The sequence below is a fragment of the Euphorbia lathyris genome, chromosome 9 (assembly GCF_963576675.1).
Source record: "Euphorbia lathyris chromosome 9, ddEupLath1.1, whole genome shotgun sequence".
In the NCBI taxonomy this organism is placed as follows: Eukaryota; Viridiplantae; Streptophyta; class Magnoliopsida; order Malpighiales; family Euphorbiaceae; genus Euphorbia; species Euphorbia lathyris.
Window position 1 is genome coordinate 49,238,186 of NC_088918.1, and position 16,975 is coordinate 49,255,160.

At 41.0% G+C, this 16,975-nt stretch overlaps 1 protein-coding gene across 1 annotated transcript; it reads left to right on the forward strand.

Annotated features, from left to right (window-relative positions):
* The first annotated feature begins 9,726 nt into the window (after positions 1-9,726).
* On the forward strand, positions 9,727-12,491 carry LOC136206895 (BAG family molecular chaperone regulator 4). Its single transcript, XM_065998102.1, has 4 exons — positions 9,727-10,085; positions 10,894-11,216; positions 11,289-11,435; positions 12,135-12,491. The coding sequence occupies exons 1-4, from the start codon at positions 9,914-9,916 to the stop codon at positions 12,324-12,326; spliced, it is 834 nt and encodes a 277-aa protein (XP_065854174.1). The 5' UTR covers positions 9,727-9,913; the 3' UTR covers positions 12,327-12,491.
* The last annotated feature ends 4,484 nt before the right edge of the window (positions 12,492-16,975 follow it).

Here is a 16,975-nt window from a genome sequence, read left to right on the forward strand (position 1 = left end):
CAAACTGAGTGACCTCAGATACCTTCTTCAGGACAACTCGACTCTGTATGATAACATGAAGATCATGCATGAGTATATGTCTGAAGTCCAGACAGTTTCAAAGAAACTGAGGAAGGACGTCACAACCATCTAGAACCAACTAAAGGTTCCTAAGAAAAATAACATTCCTCTGAGAACTCAGTACCAAGGTACTCAGCAGAGATGGAATCCCCAGCGAAAAGTCCAGTGTGACTTTTGTGGGAAGTTAGGACACACTACTAAAGTGTGCTGGCACGCTCAGCACTGGGGTGCTGACAAGTCAGTAAAAAACCCTAAACAGAAGGTCAGCTGTGACTTCTGTGGAAAGAATGGCCATACTGTCCATGTATGTCGTCATAAAATAAAATATGATGCTATACCTGTTGCACCTAACAAGTCAGGACCCAAAAAGAATTGGGTACCTAAAAGTAACTAGTTACAATGCAGGTAAGCCTGAGATGTGCCGAGAAGTCAAAGATGTGGTATATTGACAGCGCATGCTCAAGGCATATGACGGGTGATGAAACTCAGTTCATCACGTTTGAACGTAAACGAGGAGGGAGTGTAAGTTTTGGAGACAACAAGAAGGGTAAGATAGTAGGCTCAGGAACCATCGGAGGTAATCCTACTATTGAATCTGTCTCCCTAGTCAGCGGACTCAAATATAACTTACTCAGCGTAGCTCAACTATGTGACAATGGGAGAAAAGTTATATTTGATACTACTGGATGTAAAATATACGAGGGTAAAACTAATGAGTTAATTTTAACTGTCCCTCGGATAGATAATGTCTTTATGCTAGACTTAGAGAAAAAGTTTTCAAAAACTGTGTGCTTAGTAACAAAGGAAGAAAATTCCTGGCTATGGCACAGGAGACTTGGTCATGTAAGCATGGACCTCCTGGCCAAACTAGCAAGAAAGCAATTGGTTGAGGGACTGCCTGAACTTAAATTCCAAAAAGATCAATTATGCCACGCTTGCCAAGCTGGAAAACAAACCAAACAATCTTTTCACAGTAAAAACATTGTCTCAACTAAACGTCCGTTAGAATTACTACACTTGGATCTCTTTGGTCCAGTCCAGCCGCTGAGTCTGGATGGAAGAAGATTTTCCTTGGTCATTGTAGATGATTTCTCTCGGTATACGTGGGTTATCTTGCTGACCAGCAAGGATGAGACCTTTGAGACATTTTCAAATTTGGTTAGAAAAATTGAAAATGAAAAAGACCTAAAATTAGCTCATATCCGTAGTGATAACGGTGGAGAATTCAAAAACCAAAAGTTTGTTGAATTCTGTGAAGCCAGCGGCATTGACCACAATTTTTCTGCTCCTAGAACACCTCAGCAAAATGGGGTTGTAGAAAGGAAGAACAGAACTCTGGTTGAAATAGCGAGGACAATGCTGGATGAGCATAGGCTTCCAAAGTATTTTTGGGGAGAGGCTGTTAACACAGCATGCTACATTCTTAATAGGGCTCTAGTTAGACCTATACTCAAGAAAACCCCCTATGAACTTTGGAAAGGACGAAAGCCCAATATTGGATACTTTCGTGCCTTTGGCTGTAGATGTTTTATTTTAAATACCAAAGATAGCTTAGCAAAGTTTGATTCAAAAGCTGATGAAGCTATCTTTCTGGGCTACTCAAAAAACAGCAAAGCATACAGAGTTTTTAATAAGCGAACTCAAGTTTTAGAAGAGTCAATACATGTAGAGTTCGATGAAACTGACCCTGCAGGTAGATACCAGCCGCTGACCGAAGATGATCCAAACTCAGTAACCATCGCTGACTCAGAACCAACTACTGAGTCATTCACGAAAAGGCTGACCAAGAGTAAGAGTGAACCTAAGATTACTTTTACTGACCCATCTACTTCTGCAGAGATTGTTGAAACAGGAACAGCACAAGACATGAATCTACCCAAAGAAATAAGGATTCCTAGAGGGCACTCCGAAAGTGCAATCCTTGATTCTACTGGGAATACCCTGATGACGAGGAATCAACTCAGGAAGTACCTCAGCAATGTTGCTTTCGTCTCAGTACAAGAACCGAAGAATTTCGCTGAAGCTGAGTACGATGAATTCTGGATGAACGCAATGCAAGAGGAGCTCGATCAATTTCAAAGAAATGATGTATGGGAGTTAGTGCCTCATCCAAAGATTCAAAAGACCATCGGAACAAGATGGGTCTTCAGGAACAAGATGGACGAACAAGGAAACGTAGTCAGGAACAAAGCAAGGCTTGTAGCTCAGGGCTACAGTCAGCAAGAAGGTATAGACTACGGTGAGACCTTTGCCCCAGTGGCAAGGCTGGAGGCAATTAGAATATTATGTGCATATGCATCTTACATGAATTTTAAATTATTCCAAATGGATGTCAAAAGTGCATTTCTTAATGGGGTTATAAACGAGGAGGTTTATGTAAATCAACCTCCAGGTTTTGAGGACCCTAAGTTCCCAAACCATGTTTACAAACTCAAAAAGGCTCTGTACGGCCTCAAGCAAGCACCACGTGCTTGGTACGAGAGGCTGACCAGTTTCCTGCTGACTAGAAATTACGTTAGGGGCAAAGCTGATACAACCTTATTCATTAAGAAAAAGGGTAAAGATACCCTGCTGGCCCAAATTTATGTTGATGATATAATATTTGGTGCAACTAACGAATCAATGTGCAAGGAGTTTAGCAAACAAATGCAGACTGAGTTTGAAATGTCTATGATGGGAGAACTCAACTTCTTCCTCGGTCTTCAAATTAAACAAGGAAACAATGGCATCTTCATCAGTCAAGCAAAATATGCCAAGGAGATCTTAAAGAAATATGACTTGGAAAATTGCAAGCCAATATCCACTCCTATGGGCACTAACACTGTCCTCTGCGCTGATGAGAATGGTAAGTCAGTAGACAGCAAGTTATATCGAGGTATGATAGGCTCTCTACTTTACTTAACAGCCAGTAGACCGGACATTCAGTTTTCAGTATGCTACTGTGCTAGATATCAATCTAACCCTAAGGAATCCCATTACATTGCTGTAAAAAGAATCCTTAGATACTTGCAAAGCTCAGTGAACGCATGTTTGTGGTATCCAAATACTCATGATTTTACACTTATCGGATACACTGACGCTGACTATGGACGAGATAAGCTGGAACGTAAAAGCACCTCTGGAGGATGCCACTTTTTAGGAAGCTGTCTTGTATCCTGGTTCAGCAAAAAGCAGGCGTCAGTAGCCTTGTCCACCACTGAAGCTGAGTACATTGCTGCTGGTCACTGTGTTGCTCAAGTCCTATGGATCAAGCAACAACTTGAAGATTATGGTGTTCAAACGAAGACAATTGAGGTCAAATGTGACAACAAAAGTGCAATTGATCTGTCCAAGAACCCAATACAACACAGCAGAATGAAGCATGTCAGCATCCGACATCACTTCATTAGAGACCATGTACTCAAGGGTGAGATTAAGCTGACCTTTGTCCCAACGGACGAACAGCTTGCGGATATCTTCACGAAGCCACTGGCACGTGAGCAGTTCAGCATACTAAGAGAAGCAATTGGTATGTTTAATCCTCTTCAGTAAATTCCTGTGCTAAATGAATATTGAATGCTGAGTGAATTACATGCTGAATGATTTATTGTTTGCTGAGTATCTCATTGAAACTGACTGAATATACAATACTGAGTAAACTTGCACACTGAGTAAATTAGTTTAGAACTTGAACTTAAAATCATCCTTAAATAATGCACTAACCACTCAGAATATCAAACGCTTGACATTCTAAATACTGAGTGATTAATCCGTTAGCATAAATGCCAAGCACGCGTATAACCTAGGATGACGTATTCGCCGTAATGTGTCATAAATGCCAGGATCCTTGTCGGTAGATGATCCCAAGGCAAAACTGACACATGGATTTGGTTAAGATCCACACCGTTCAACTTGTCTATAAATTATGGGCATTTCCCCATTTTTTACTCTTTATGCTTAACAAATTCTTAAGGCTAAGAAATTACTCAAATTTCTCTCTCTCAAATACCTCTATTCTCTCCATCTTAAAAGAATGACTAAGCTATCCTCCAACGTCTCCGGTGCCGGCCACCAAAAGTCCAGCTCCGATGAACCTTCACGAAACCCTTCTACACCGAGCAAGGGTAAAACTGGCCAAACCTCTGGCCAAGGGAAAGCTGTTAAGATCAGGACCTACTCAAAGGTCTTCGACAATGTACGTGAATGGAAGGTAGAACCCTCCAGATGGGTTTCGGAGCACTTTGTACAGAGGATTTCCAAGAATGAATGGACTGGGCTGTTCTCGGTCAGGGATGAGACATATCCTGACCTAGTGAGGGAATTTTACCACAACCTCAAGGTTGCCAGTGACTCCGTCGACTACCTGAGCACTGAAGTAAAAGGGAAAACCATCTTCATCAACCCTCTGTACATAGGAAATCTCCTCCAGCTCAAAACTGAGGGAGTAAGGCTGAGAAAGTCAGGAGATCAGGACAAGACCGACTACGTCCATACCTTCTGCAAACCTGAGGGTCACTCAGGAGAGATCTCAGCATCTTCGATGGGACAGCATCAGAAGATGGCTCACTACCTGCTGAGCTATTTCATTTACCCAAAGATCAACTGCACTACATCAGCAACCAACTTTGAACAGTGCTTCATATGGCACATACTGACGTACACCCCCATCAACATGCCAGTTTTCTTAGTTGATGGGTTCCTACGCAGCACGGGTACAATGAGGTTGGGATCAATCATCACCAGGATCCTCATCGACCACAAGATTGACCTCGAAAGTGAGGAATCTTTCAGAGGAACCGAAATCACAGCTGCCTCGCTGAGGGCACTTAAATTTGGACAACCCTTGAAGAAAGGAAAAGATGCTGCTGCTGCTGGCCAAGCTGATCAGATTGAGGAAACTATTGCTGAGCCTAAGAAAGGGCGAAGAACTAAGGCCCCAGTTTCTCGCAAGAGAAAATCTGCTGAGGCACCTAATGCTGTGTCTCCAGCAAAGAGGCAGAGGTCAGCTGGAAAGTCAGCTGAGAAGAGAAGCAGGCAAGATGAGCCTGACACTGAGGAAGCTGCTGAGCTATCTCAGAAGAAGCAGAAGTCTTCAACACTGGCACCTCTCGACGTCATGCCGATAGATTTCATTGTACCGGGTGATTCTCATTTCACTCAATGCCAAGGTACTGATGCTGAGGAACCTGAGGTCCAGTTAGATGACCACTTCATCTCCCAAGTTGAGGAAGAACTTGATGGAGATAATACTGAAGAAGAAGAAGAAGACGATGAAACCAACGGTCAGGATGACGCTGAGGAGTCTGAAGAGTATGACAGCGAAATTGAAGCTGAGGACGCTAACACTGGGTTAGCTGGTGGAGCTGTGCAGACTGACACTGAGTTAGCTGCTGGAGTTGAGCAAGTGGATCAAGCTGATCAGACCCATACTGAGGAAAAAGAACCTACTCACTCAGAAGAACCTGCTCATCATACCTCTCCACCACGTAGAAGGCGAAAGCTGGTTAAGGCCAGTGAGAAAATGGTCAGTGAACCCCCTTTGCAATCACCATCTATTCCTGAACTTGTCCGCTCCAAGACAACAAAGGATCCTTCTACCGTCCAATTAAAATTTTTCTAACGGCCCTCAACTTCCTCTACTACAACGCCGTTGGAAAAACAAGCCTCTATTTCTTCTCAACAGGAACATGCCGAGCATCATACTTCCACTACTTCAACCAGTCAGGTTGAACTGACCACTGCTCATGCTGTCTCCTCAAGCATGGTGCTGACTCCCCATCCTTCTACCGTCAGCACAGACAGTGTTCGAGTTAACACCTCTACAACCAATCTCTCTGCCGATCACACAACAATTCCTCCATCTCAAGTGCAGATTGAGCAAACTCATCCTATCACTGACCAGGGTACTCCTCTCACACCCTTCTTTTCTGGTCATACGGATGTACATAGGGATGCCACTGAGTCCGGCAAGAAGCTCATCGACTCAGTGCAAGCTCTCATCCAAGATCTTCAACAGTCTGCTTCACCTACTGCTGGATCCTCATTCCCAGAAACAACTCAGCTCTCCCAAGTCACTCTACTTCTCAACGAAGTCAAGGGACTCAAGGACCTGCTGAATGTCGTCTTATCATTTCAAGCCCAGCAAGCAAAGCAAGACTCACTTGCCAAGTTGGCAGAGATTCAACTGTCCATAATTCAACATCTGAACTCGCTACATCAGCAAGTCCAGAAGTTATCTGTTGTGAACACTAACTACGCCACTTCCTCAGAACTGAAGATGCTTTTTGCTCAGCTGCATACTGAGCAACTCAAGACAAATGAGCAAATGGTGGTCCTATAGTCAGTGCTCAGTTGAGCAAATCAGTGAGGCTGTCAGGCTACTTAACCTGAACAAGCAAGAAATGGATACTGACGCGTTGAAGCAGAATGAATTGCTGTCCCTCGCACAACAATCCTTCAACCATATCCGTCATAATAATATTCAACGACATCACTATGACTCAGCACTTCTGAAGACATTCCACCAAGTCTTCGCTGGCCTCTCTGAAGCTCTCATCTGGCAAGCCAAAGCTCAAGCCTTCAGTGTAAATATGCTCAGTGCTGCTGATCTTCATATACCAGTAGAAGTCTCAGCTGATGGAGTTGCCATTTTTGATGGCGTGAACGAAAGTGCTGACAAACTAAAAGAGCTTTCACAAGAACTTTCTCGTGCTGTCTTAACCGATGCGTTCAAGCTCCCTGAAGTTGACAAAACGCGGGAGAAAGCGCAAGCTGCCAGAGCTCAGCATGAGCAACGTCAGTACGAGCGAAGTCAGTCACAGGGCAAGAAAAAGAAATAGATAGACTAGCATGCTTAAGCCACATCTGTGTAACCCATTTTGTCTAGTTTACTTCTTTTGTCTATGTACTTGCTGACTTCTCTCAATATATATATCATACTTTATTTCCTGATTTCAATACTGAGTTATGATATATGCTTTTATAGTACTGAGTTACTTTGTATCTTCATCAGCCATACTTATCACTTATAATATTTATTGACTAAATGATATGCTGATAACATGTTTGACATCATACTATGATCTTATGAAACATTGTGATAAAGAACTCATTGAACAATAATTTGCTCAGCGCGCTCTATATATCTAAAACTTCCGCTTAACACTGAGTAAATAGAATATGTAATATAGCTGACCTACACCTAAAAACTGACCTTAGACTCACTCATTTAAATTCTTAAATGATGCAATTAAAACTAAGTCAGTAGTGCAACCCTTACGAGGGAGTTTGCTAAATGATATAAGGTCAACTATCATGGGGGAGCTCATACTGAGTGCCTTGCTGAATAGTTTTGCCAACATCAAAATGGGGGAGTTTGGCAAAGTTCAGACGACACAGTATGCTGTCCAGTTGACTTTACCATAAAAGGAGAGACCATCTGCTGTGCTGACCGAGAACAGAAGATACACGATTATGATTGGCCGAGAGCTCTGTGCAAGTCAGGATGACAACGACATATAGCCGTTTCCCTCCAACGGTTATTTCGAAATTCGAAATGACCGAATGACCAGACGTCTCTATAAATAGTGCCATCACAAGCTTCACAACACACAGAACTTGATCAAGCCATTACGCTGACCAAATGTCTACAAGTTCTGCAAGCAAGAAGCAAAGAAAATTTCTTACACTACATTTTCATATTTGTGTAAAAGTCTAGAGTGATTGTAAATCGTCTAAAGTGTCTTAGCACATCTTTGTATTAGGACAAAAACACTTATCATTTCTAGAAATAGAAAGGAGAGGCTGAGTACTCGGTTTTAAGTACTCAGCGGAGAGATTAGGATTGAGTAGAAGTATAGAGGAAGGTACTCTTGTCATACTCAATTGCTGATATTGTAAAAGGTTTGAGGCTCTACCTTTAAAGAGCTCAGTAGAGGATTCGAAATCTCGGAAGTGTTCCGGGGACAGGACGTAGGCTTAGAAGAAGCCGAACCTGGATAAATCTGCTGAGTGAAGTATTTCTAAACCTTAACTCCTAATTTATATTGCTTGCTTTAAATAATCAAAACTGACCAAGTAAAGAGGTCAAGTTGAGTTGTGCGTGTTGAATGTCTGAGTTCTGGAATAGACTCCAAGTGCTATCTCCTGACTCAAGCTGAGGAACTGACCTAGTCACCTGTTGACTAAGCCAGTATCTTGCTGTTTACTCAGCGCCGCTGTTCAAACCTTTTTCTTTAGAAAAAAAAGAAGTCTGCCTAAATTGCGAAAAAAGTTTAAATAGTTCCAAACCCCCCCTTGGAACTATACTTGCAACTAAACAAGGGACCAACAACATTATCAAAATTTACAACAAGATTGCCACAATGAACTCTACTAACTAATCATTTCAAAGTGAACCTAACTAATCCGGTACCAATTTTGAATCAGATGAGTAATCTTGGTGTGCACCATGGGACACATCCATCCCAAAAGGTCTGGACTTCCAGACCTTTTGGGATGGACGTGTCGCACGGTGCACACCAAGATTACTCATCCGATTCAAGATTGGCACCGGATTAAGTTAGGTCCACTTTGAAGATTGGCACCATGGGATGGACGTGTCCCATGGTGCACCCCGAGATTGACACAACCTCTCCTAACGAATCATTTCAGGAGTGAATGTGTCAATCTTGGGGAAGTTCATCCCTATACAGGAAGGAAAATCATCTCCCCTGCAGCCTAGTACGCCGCCTTCCAGAAAGGGATGTTACGTATTCAACCATCTACAGAAAAAATTAATCGTGTTAGCAGGGAAAAAGACGTTTTTTGCTTCGCGAAATGAAAATTAGCGAAGCATGCGAATGTAAATGTGCAGGGGAAGAGGTGATTTTACTTCGCGTATCGATTTTTTCGCGAAGTCTGCGAGGTCTGAAATGTGACTATCTACGTCGCATATCGATGCTTTCGCGAACTAATCGATTCGCGAGGTAGATCCATACGTTTCAGACTCTTTCTCTTCGCAGATCTTCGCGAAATCATCGATTAACGAAGTAGATCGTCACTTTCCAGACTCGTTCTCTTCGCAAAGCTTAACGAAACCATTGATTGCAAAGTGAAATCATGAAAAAAACGCAGAAAAAAACAGATACTTACATTTTTCGCCCCTTTCACCCCCAAAAGCGACAATAACAATATGATAACATGGGAAGAACGAAGGAAATAACGTAGAAAAACCATTTCTTTGATGGTAACAAGAAGAAAGAAACCAAGCAACGAACAGGAAGATGAAAAACCATAGCTTCGTTTTCTAGGGTTGGGAAGTTGCAGAATCTAAGAGATGAGAAAAAGAGAAATTCATTGTGATTTTGACTAAATGGTGCAGATTTCGTGCAATTTAAAGGAAGAAAGGAAAATCAAAAGTCTTGAAATCATTAATGTAGGAACAACTTTTCGCATAACCAAGGAGATGGGGGGAGCGGCATTCGCGAGAGGCGAAAGTGGGAAGGTTAGGAGTATTTTTGGAAAGTCACACAAAATCAGTCTAGATATGTAGTAGAATTAGTAAATGAGTTTAATATGTAAATGAGCTCTTCCATTTGACTCAGTTTTGTAATTTTTCCAACTCTCAGTGAAAATTAATTTAAAATTTTACATCCCATTACTCCATTTAACTTTCGTTAATCTTTCCTTGCCCATGCAATTCTGATCCGCATCGGAGTTAAAAAGAAAACCTTTTATCTCCAAAAAAAGAAAAGAAAAGGAGAACGATGAAAATAGATAGTGTACCATAAAAACCCATCTCCTGGATATCTGTCGGCTCGGCTGTGTACGCATCAATCGGAAGAAACAACAAAGACGTTGTGAATTCCTTTCAGTTTTTCCGATTTCAGATCTCATGAAGAATTCTACATCCAATGACGAAGATATTGAGGTCAGGTCAGGTGGTATGCTGGTTCAGAGAAGAGAACCTGATGACGATGGTTGTGGCACTGGGCCTTCTATCATGATCAACGTTTCCTGTGCTTCTTCCCAGCACGAAATCTCTCTACCTGCTCAATCTACTTTCGGTATTTCTTTCTTGTTATTGTTTTCAGTATTATTCCCTACTTTCAACCCCTAAACCGAATCAACAACAGTTTAGTTCCCGTAAAATTAGTCAGTTTATATTCTTTCTATTTTATCCTCTGGCCGCCTCTTTACATTAAGCTGTAAGCAAGTCTAATTTTGTTTACTTGGGTGTCTACGTGTTTAATTCTGCTATTAGTCTTACGAGTTGCAGTGTTTCTTGCATATTTTACCTTTTTTTCAGACAATAAAATTTATCTTGAATTTTTCCCCGTCATTGATATTGAAGTTTTAGGGTTTTCTTAAGGTTTGCCGTGTGTGGTTTTACCCCATCAGAGAAGTTTATTTCATTTGTTTCTGTCGTATTTTAGTTGCTAGACTTTCTTAATTTTTTTCTTCAGTTATTGATTGATTGTTTAGGATGTTAAGCTGTCTAGCTTCTAAACTTTAGAATTGGTATGTGCTTTCTTTGGATGGGCAGAAAAATCTCTTACAATTGTTTTGTTTTTCTTGGGAAATTTTGAAGTTGGAGGAGTCAAGTCAAAGAGGTAGTTAAATGTCCCCTTTATGATATGCAATGATAGTTTCCCTTGTTTGATGGATATGCATCTTCTCTTGGTTTCTAAATCTGATATAGATGTTTCCCTTTTCAATTTCTTTCTCTTTAACATGCATAGACTTCTCTATTTTACTATTGCATTTTGATGCAGAAAACTTCATTGCTATTTTGATATTTTCTGCTTTCAAAATTTCACAAGAATATATTTAGAATCTCTTTTGATCATAGCATAAGTTGCTTTCCGTTTTTAGGGTATGTGAAAGAAGTTATTGAACGAAAAACTGGTGTGGGGCCTAGACGGCAAACGATATTGTTTAGAGGAAAAGAAAAAGAGGACTGGGAGTTATTACATGAGGCAGGTGTGAAGGATAAGTCAAAAATATTGGTTCTGGAAAATGAAGTGAGCAAAGAGAAGAAGCCCGAGGAGATAAAGGAAAGTGAAGAAACCCCACAGCGTGAGTCAAAGGTTAGTGAAGATATGTCAAAGACTGAAGTCAGGGGTAGAGAAGAGATGTCAAAGACATTTCAAGCTATTGGTGAAGTCAGAGAAGAGATCAACAAGCTTGCAGAAAGGGTGAGTAGTTGTCAGCGGTAACAGGTAACTGATTATGCTTTTATTTACTTACATGTTTTTCCTTGTCACCAGGTGTCTGTCTTGGAAGTGGCAATAAAAGAGGGAACCAAGATCGCAGAGGAGGAATTTGCTATGTCTTCAGAATTACTGATGAGGCAATTGCTGAAATTAGATGCTATTGAGGCTGAAGGAGAAGCAAAGATTCAGCGAAAGGCTGAGGTCAGTATTTTGTGTTATGGAACTGCTTTGTTTCAGTTTGTTCATCACATTATTCTCAAGTTAATCGTAGCCAATGAATTCTCAAGTGAGACCAAACCTTTCAGTCAGAACGGGTATAGTCATGGTAATATATATGATCTGCTATACTAAAGAGGTTTTAACTCTTCGAATTGAGCATGTATGAGATTGCTGAAGTATGCCAACATAGATTCATTCCATGGTGGTTTAGAAGCCTCTTTTGCTTGCATTTCTTATTCCATGTAAATTTGAAGACCAAAATGCAGGAGTTATTTTACTGTTTTCCATTGTTTCCATTTTTATTTACTTTTAATTTTGTTTTATTCATTTCTTTCGCTTCATCTACACTAGCTTCATGCTTTGTCATATCCATCCTACGTACTTGGATTCTATGTTTCCTCTCATTCTTTTTATCGATCCTTGCATGTATCCCAACTTCCTATGACGCACAAAAGATAAATAAGCTCATGACTTTTATGTCTTTGCACCATCCTGCTTTATCATTGAAGAGGAAAAAAAGGAAATTCTGCGGCAATGGAATGTGCATGCAAAAATTTCTTTTGTTGCATAAATTAGTTTTTAAGCTTTAGATTTTGTTATGAATTTTAACGTTGCCATGCCACCTGAGAGTTATTCAATAAAATGCTGAAGTGCCGCCTTAACATATTCCTTGTGCAACAGGTACGCCGTGTCCAGAACTACCATGAGTTGCTGGACAACTTAAAGACAAGTAATTCAAGACCGTCTAGCAACAGCAACAATTCTGTATCAGTGACAACTGAGTGGGAGTCGTTTGACTCTGGAGTAGGAAGCTTGGATCCACCAGTTTCATCTTCTACCAGAATTACTCAAGATTGGGAAAGGTTTGATTAGGAGCCTGCTGGACTATTTTAGTATATAGAATTTAGGGTGGAATATAGAAGAATGTATAATTGGATTTTAGGGTTTAAATTGCAAATTGTTTCTTCGCTTGAGTACTGTTGGTTTGCATTTTTGGAGGAAAACTTAATTTTATGGAATGGCCAATGCATTATTTTAGGGATTTTTTTTTTTGATTAAAGGCTGGTTAACGAGAAAGCGCAAAAAAATAGACATCCCAGCTATACTGACACCTCTGAAAATCACAGCAAATATGAACTAATATTATTAAAGGAGCAAAGAAAAGTTATAAAACCAAATACAAAAGCTCAAAACAAAACCATGTCAAGAGAAGCGGTAAAAAACCACGCCCTTCAAGATCGTGCAAAAAAGTCGAGCAACAAAAATCTGTAATCAAATTCCACCAATGTAAAGTTTGTAAACTATCTACCAAACGATCAAAAGAGGCAAAAGAATCAGCAACTGTATTTCCTTCACGATAAATGTGAGAAATGACAAATTGCATTGAATCAAGTTTTGACAAACAAGCAATTCAACTCTGCCGAACCACCCAAGGAACACTATGCGACTTAATACGCAACAATTGAACCACATAGGTAGAGTCACTCTCTAACCATAGGTGACGCCAACCCTTGTCAAAAGCCGTATGAATGGCATGAATGACAGCCTTCAACTTAGCTAAAAATGCAAAAGAAACATCAAACGGAAAAGCAAAAGCATCAATAAACGTACCATTTAAGGATTGGTAAATACCACCACAACCCATAACACCCGGACTATCCAAAACAGAAGCGTAAGTATTAACCTTAATCCAACCAACCGGAGGACGCTACCAAACCACATGAATAATACGAGTGCCCTTAGGAAATCTTCTAACAATTCTCAATTCCTTAAGAATATGTAATTCCACATAAGAATTCCAAGTAAAACCCCGACCCTGATTTGCCGCTTCACCAATAGCGCTCCAAATACGCCGAAGAACCAAAGAAATAACCGATTTCTCATCTTTAAAAATTTGATTGTTCCTTGTTAACCAAAGAGCTCACACAGTGCTAACAATAGCTGCAGACCAAAGTTCAGCAATTTGTGAACTAAACCTCTGTTTACCAGCATCTAAAATCAGAGTTTGGAAATCACCATCCAAAATCAAACGCCTCCCAAACAAAGCAGAAACACCTCGCCAAACCTCCTGCGAAAAAACACACGTTAGCAGAATATGATCAGCCGTCTCCTCATGAGCAAGACACAACGAACATCTAGAAACAATCAAATAACCACGTCTCCTCAAATTCTCACGAGTAGGAAGGTAACCCAAAAAAGCCCTCCAACAAATAAAAGAATGTGCAGGGGGAATAAATCGGCGCCAAAGGAAACCACACCAATCCAATTTCAACCTAGGAGGCCGCATCCAATCATAAAATAATTTTATCGTCAAAATACCACTAGTCGCAGGCTCCCAAATACACAAACCCTCTATTTCAGAACTTCTACAAACCCGCTTGATACCATCTTCCACCTCAACCGGCATAATCGGCAAACCAACCCAATCATTATTGATAAAAAAATCATCCACCATATCCAAGCAACGCCTTTGCTGCAAGGCAGATAAACCCACTTGGAAAGCAACAGTAGGCCGAATCCATCTACCATTCCAAAAATTTAGATCAGATCTCCGCCCAATCCACCAACAACAATTATCTAAAATCAAAGAATACACCCCTCTAACCGAACCCCAAATGGACGAATTATGAAGGCAAGGCCTATGCTGATCCGACTTAGAAATAAAACGGGCTCTAAGTAAATCAAAACACAATGACTTTTCCTGAATCAAACCCCAAGCCATCTTACCCAACAAAGCCTAATTAAGCAAAATCAAATTCTTCACCCCAAGCCCCTAGAGTCAATCGAACAACAGCACAATTTCCAAGGAACCATAACTAATTTCCGATTATCAATCGACCCAGACGAAACAAAATTTCTCATACAACCCATGAAGCTCCTAAGCAAAGACACATGCCATTTATAAACAATAAATGAATGAATGAAACTTCCAGTAATAACAGAGTTAATCAAAGCAACCCAACCAGCCATAGACAAACAATGACCCTTCCATTTGGAAAATCTAGCCAAAACCTTATCCTTCAAACTTTTCAGAACCTATTTGGGAGCCCCAAAGAAAAGAGGAACACCCAAATAACGAAACGGGACCTCCCCAAGCCTAATACCAATAATTGCCGCCAAATGATTACCACGTTTATAAGCAATCGAGCTACCCAAAAACAACTCCGACTTATTCCAATTAACTCTCTGACCCGACAAAGAACCATACGTATCAAAAACATCCCCAATCATCTCCAAATTGGCAAACGAAGCTTTACAAAAAAGCAAGATATCATCCGCGTACAATAAATGAGTAGAAAATACCTTCAAATCAGTGTATTGAATTGGAGCTAACCTCCCCGAATCCCTGAGATAAAGTAACCAACGACTAAGAAAGTCTTCAACAATCCCAAACAAAATAGGAGAAAGAGGATCTACCTGTCTAACCCCTCTTGAAAGCTTTCCCCGGTTCGAATGTGATTTCAAACTCCGCCATCTTTAGGGCCCATTCTGCCAATCTGACAGCTGTTTCTGACCGTTGGAGGACTTTGTGTAATGGTAAGTCTGTCCGAACTCTAGAAGTAATACCAAAGCTTTTGTGTGGTGATTACTACAACGAATGCCAATTTTTCCAAATGGGGGTAGCGGGTTTCCACATCCCTTAAAACCTTACTGACGTAGTAGATGGGGAATTTCTCTCCTTCCCCCTCTATAACTAGCACACTCCCTATGGATTCGTCGGCTACGCTGATATAAAGGTAGAGAGTTTCGCATGTGACCGATCGGCTTAAAAGTGGAGGGCTGGATAAAAACGGCTTAACTCTTCAAATAATTCCTGGCATTCCTTAGTCCCACTCAAAATCCTTTACCCATTTGAGGCTTCTGTAAAAAGGTAGACATCGCATCGTCGAACATGATATGAAATGTCCCAAAGCATTAATTTTTCCTTTCAACTTTTGGACGTCATTAAGCTTTTATGGGGGTCCATCTCGATGATTGCCCAGATCTTATCGGGATTAGCTTCTATTCCTCTTTGTGAGATCATAAAACCTAAGAATTTACCCAATTCAACACCGAAGGTGCATTTTTCTGGGTTCAGCTATCAGGTTGTGTGACTTGAGAGTATCAAAGATGAGATGAATCTCTTTAGCATGTTCCTCCTTTGTTCTGGTCTTGATGATCATGTCATCAACATATACCTCCACCTTATCCTTGATTAGATCCTTAAAAATTTCATTCACAAACCGTTGGTACATCTCACCTGCATTTTTTAAGCCAAAAGACATGACATTATAGCAGTACGTACCTTTGTGAGTTATGAAACTTGTTTTTTCTTTGTCCTCAGGGTCCATGGGGATTTAATGGTACCCTTGTGCCATATCGCAGAAGGAATAAATCGCATATCCCTCCGTAGAATCGATGAGGGTATCAATACAGGGCAAAGACTGGGAGTCCTTCGAGGTGGCTTTGTTGAGGTTTGTAAAATCCACACAAAGTCGCCATTTCCCATTTGCCTTCTTGATGGGCACCACATTTTCTCTCCACTTCGGATATTGGATTTTTTCAATGTGTCCACAGTCCAAGAGCTTTTTGATTTCCATGCAAGAAGGTGAATGGGAAATGGCGACAGTTTTATCAATATTGAGGGAGTGCATCATTACATATGGTGAGATACCCGTGACATCCGAAGGACACCAGGCGAAGGCATCGATGTTGTCTCGAAGGCACCTTGCGATGTCCTCCTTAATAGGATTTGCCAGTCCTTTGGCCACCTTACCTTCCGCCAACGACCCAACAAGCTATGCACACTCTCTTTCCTCTTCCTGCTTGTCCCTGGTCCCTAGTTTCATGTTCAAGGAGGCCATATAGATTTGATGTGCTACTAGATGATTTGCTTGGCCGAGGGCCATTCCCTCATCCGTGGGAATTTCCCAAGCCAATTGTGTGATAGACAAGGCTTCTGCGGAGCTGGATATGAGTAGCCGCCCATAATGGCGTTGTATGGAAGTGTGGTGTCAACTACAAGGAACTCTGCCTTGCTTTGCCACTTAGGTCCTGAATCTTCGACTTCCACCTCTAAGTTGATGCTCCCGAGCAATGGAACCATGTGGCCATTACTCCCCATAAGGGGGGTCGTGCTTCTATTCAGCTTATCCTCCCGAATATTGAGGCCTTCGAAGACTTTTTCGATAATAATGTTGATGAAACTTATGGTATATACGAAGACTCGGCAAACCTTGTGATATTCCGTAGATTTATCAACACCGTATAATGTCCCTGTGAGGCGCCGTTGGGATCGGCCGGGGACACTCCGATGCCTAAGTCAGTAATATTCTTAAGAGAATAAACTGTAATCACAAAATAGGGTTTAGAATAATGTGTAAGTGTACCTTTGTTGTCATGTTACAGGGGTATTTATATAGGTTTGAGTGATAACCGTAATAACTCCCTTTTAATGCCCTTTTAATGAAGTGTAATGCTCTTTTAATGCAGCTTAACTCTGACCTTTAACCTCCGAGCTTTTACGGTCTTTATGGTATCAT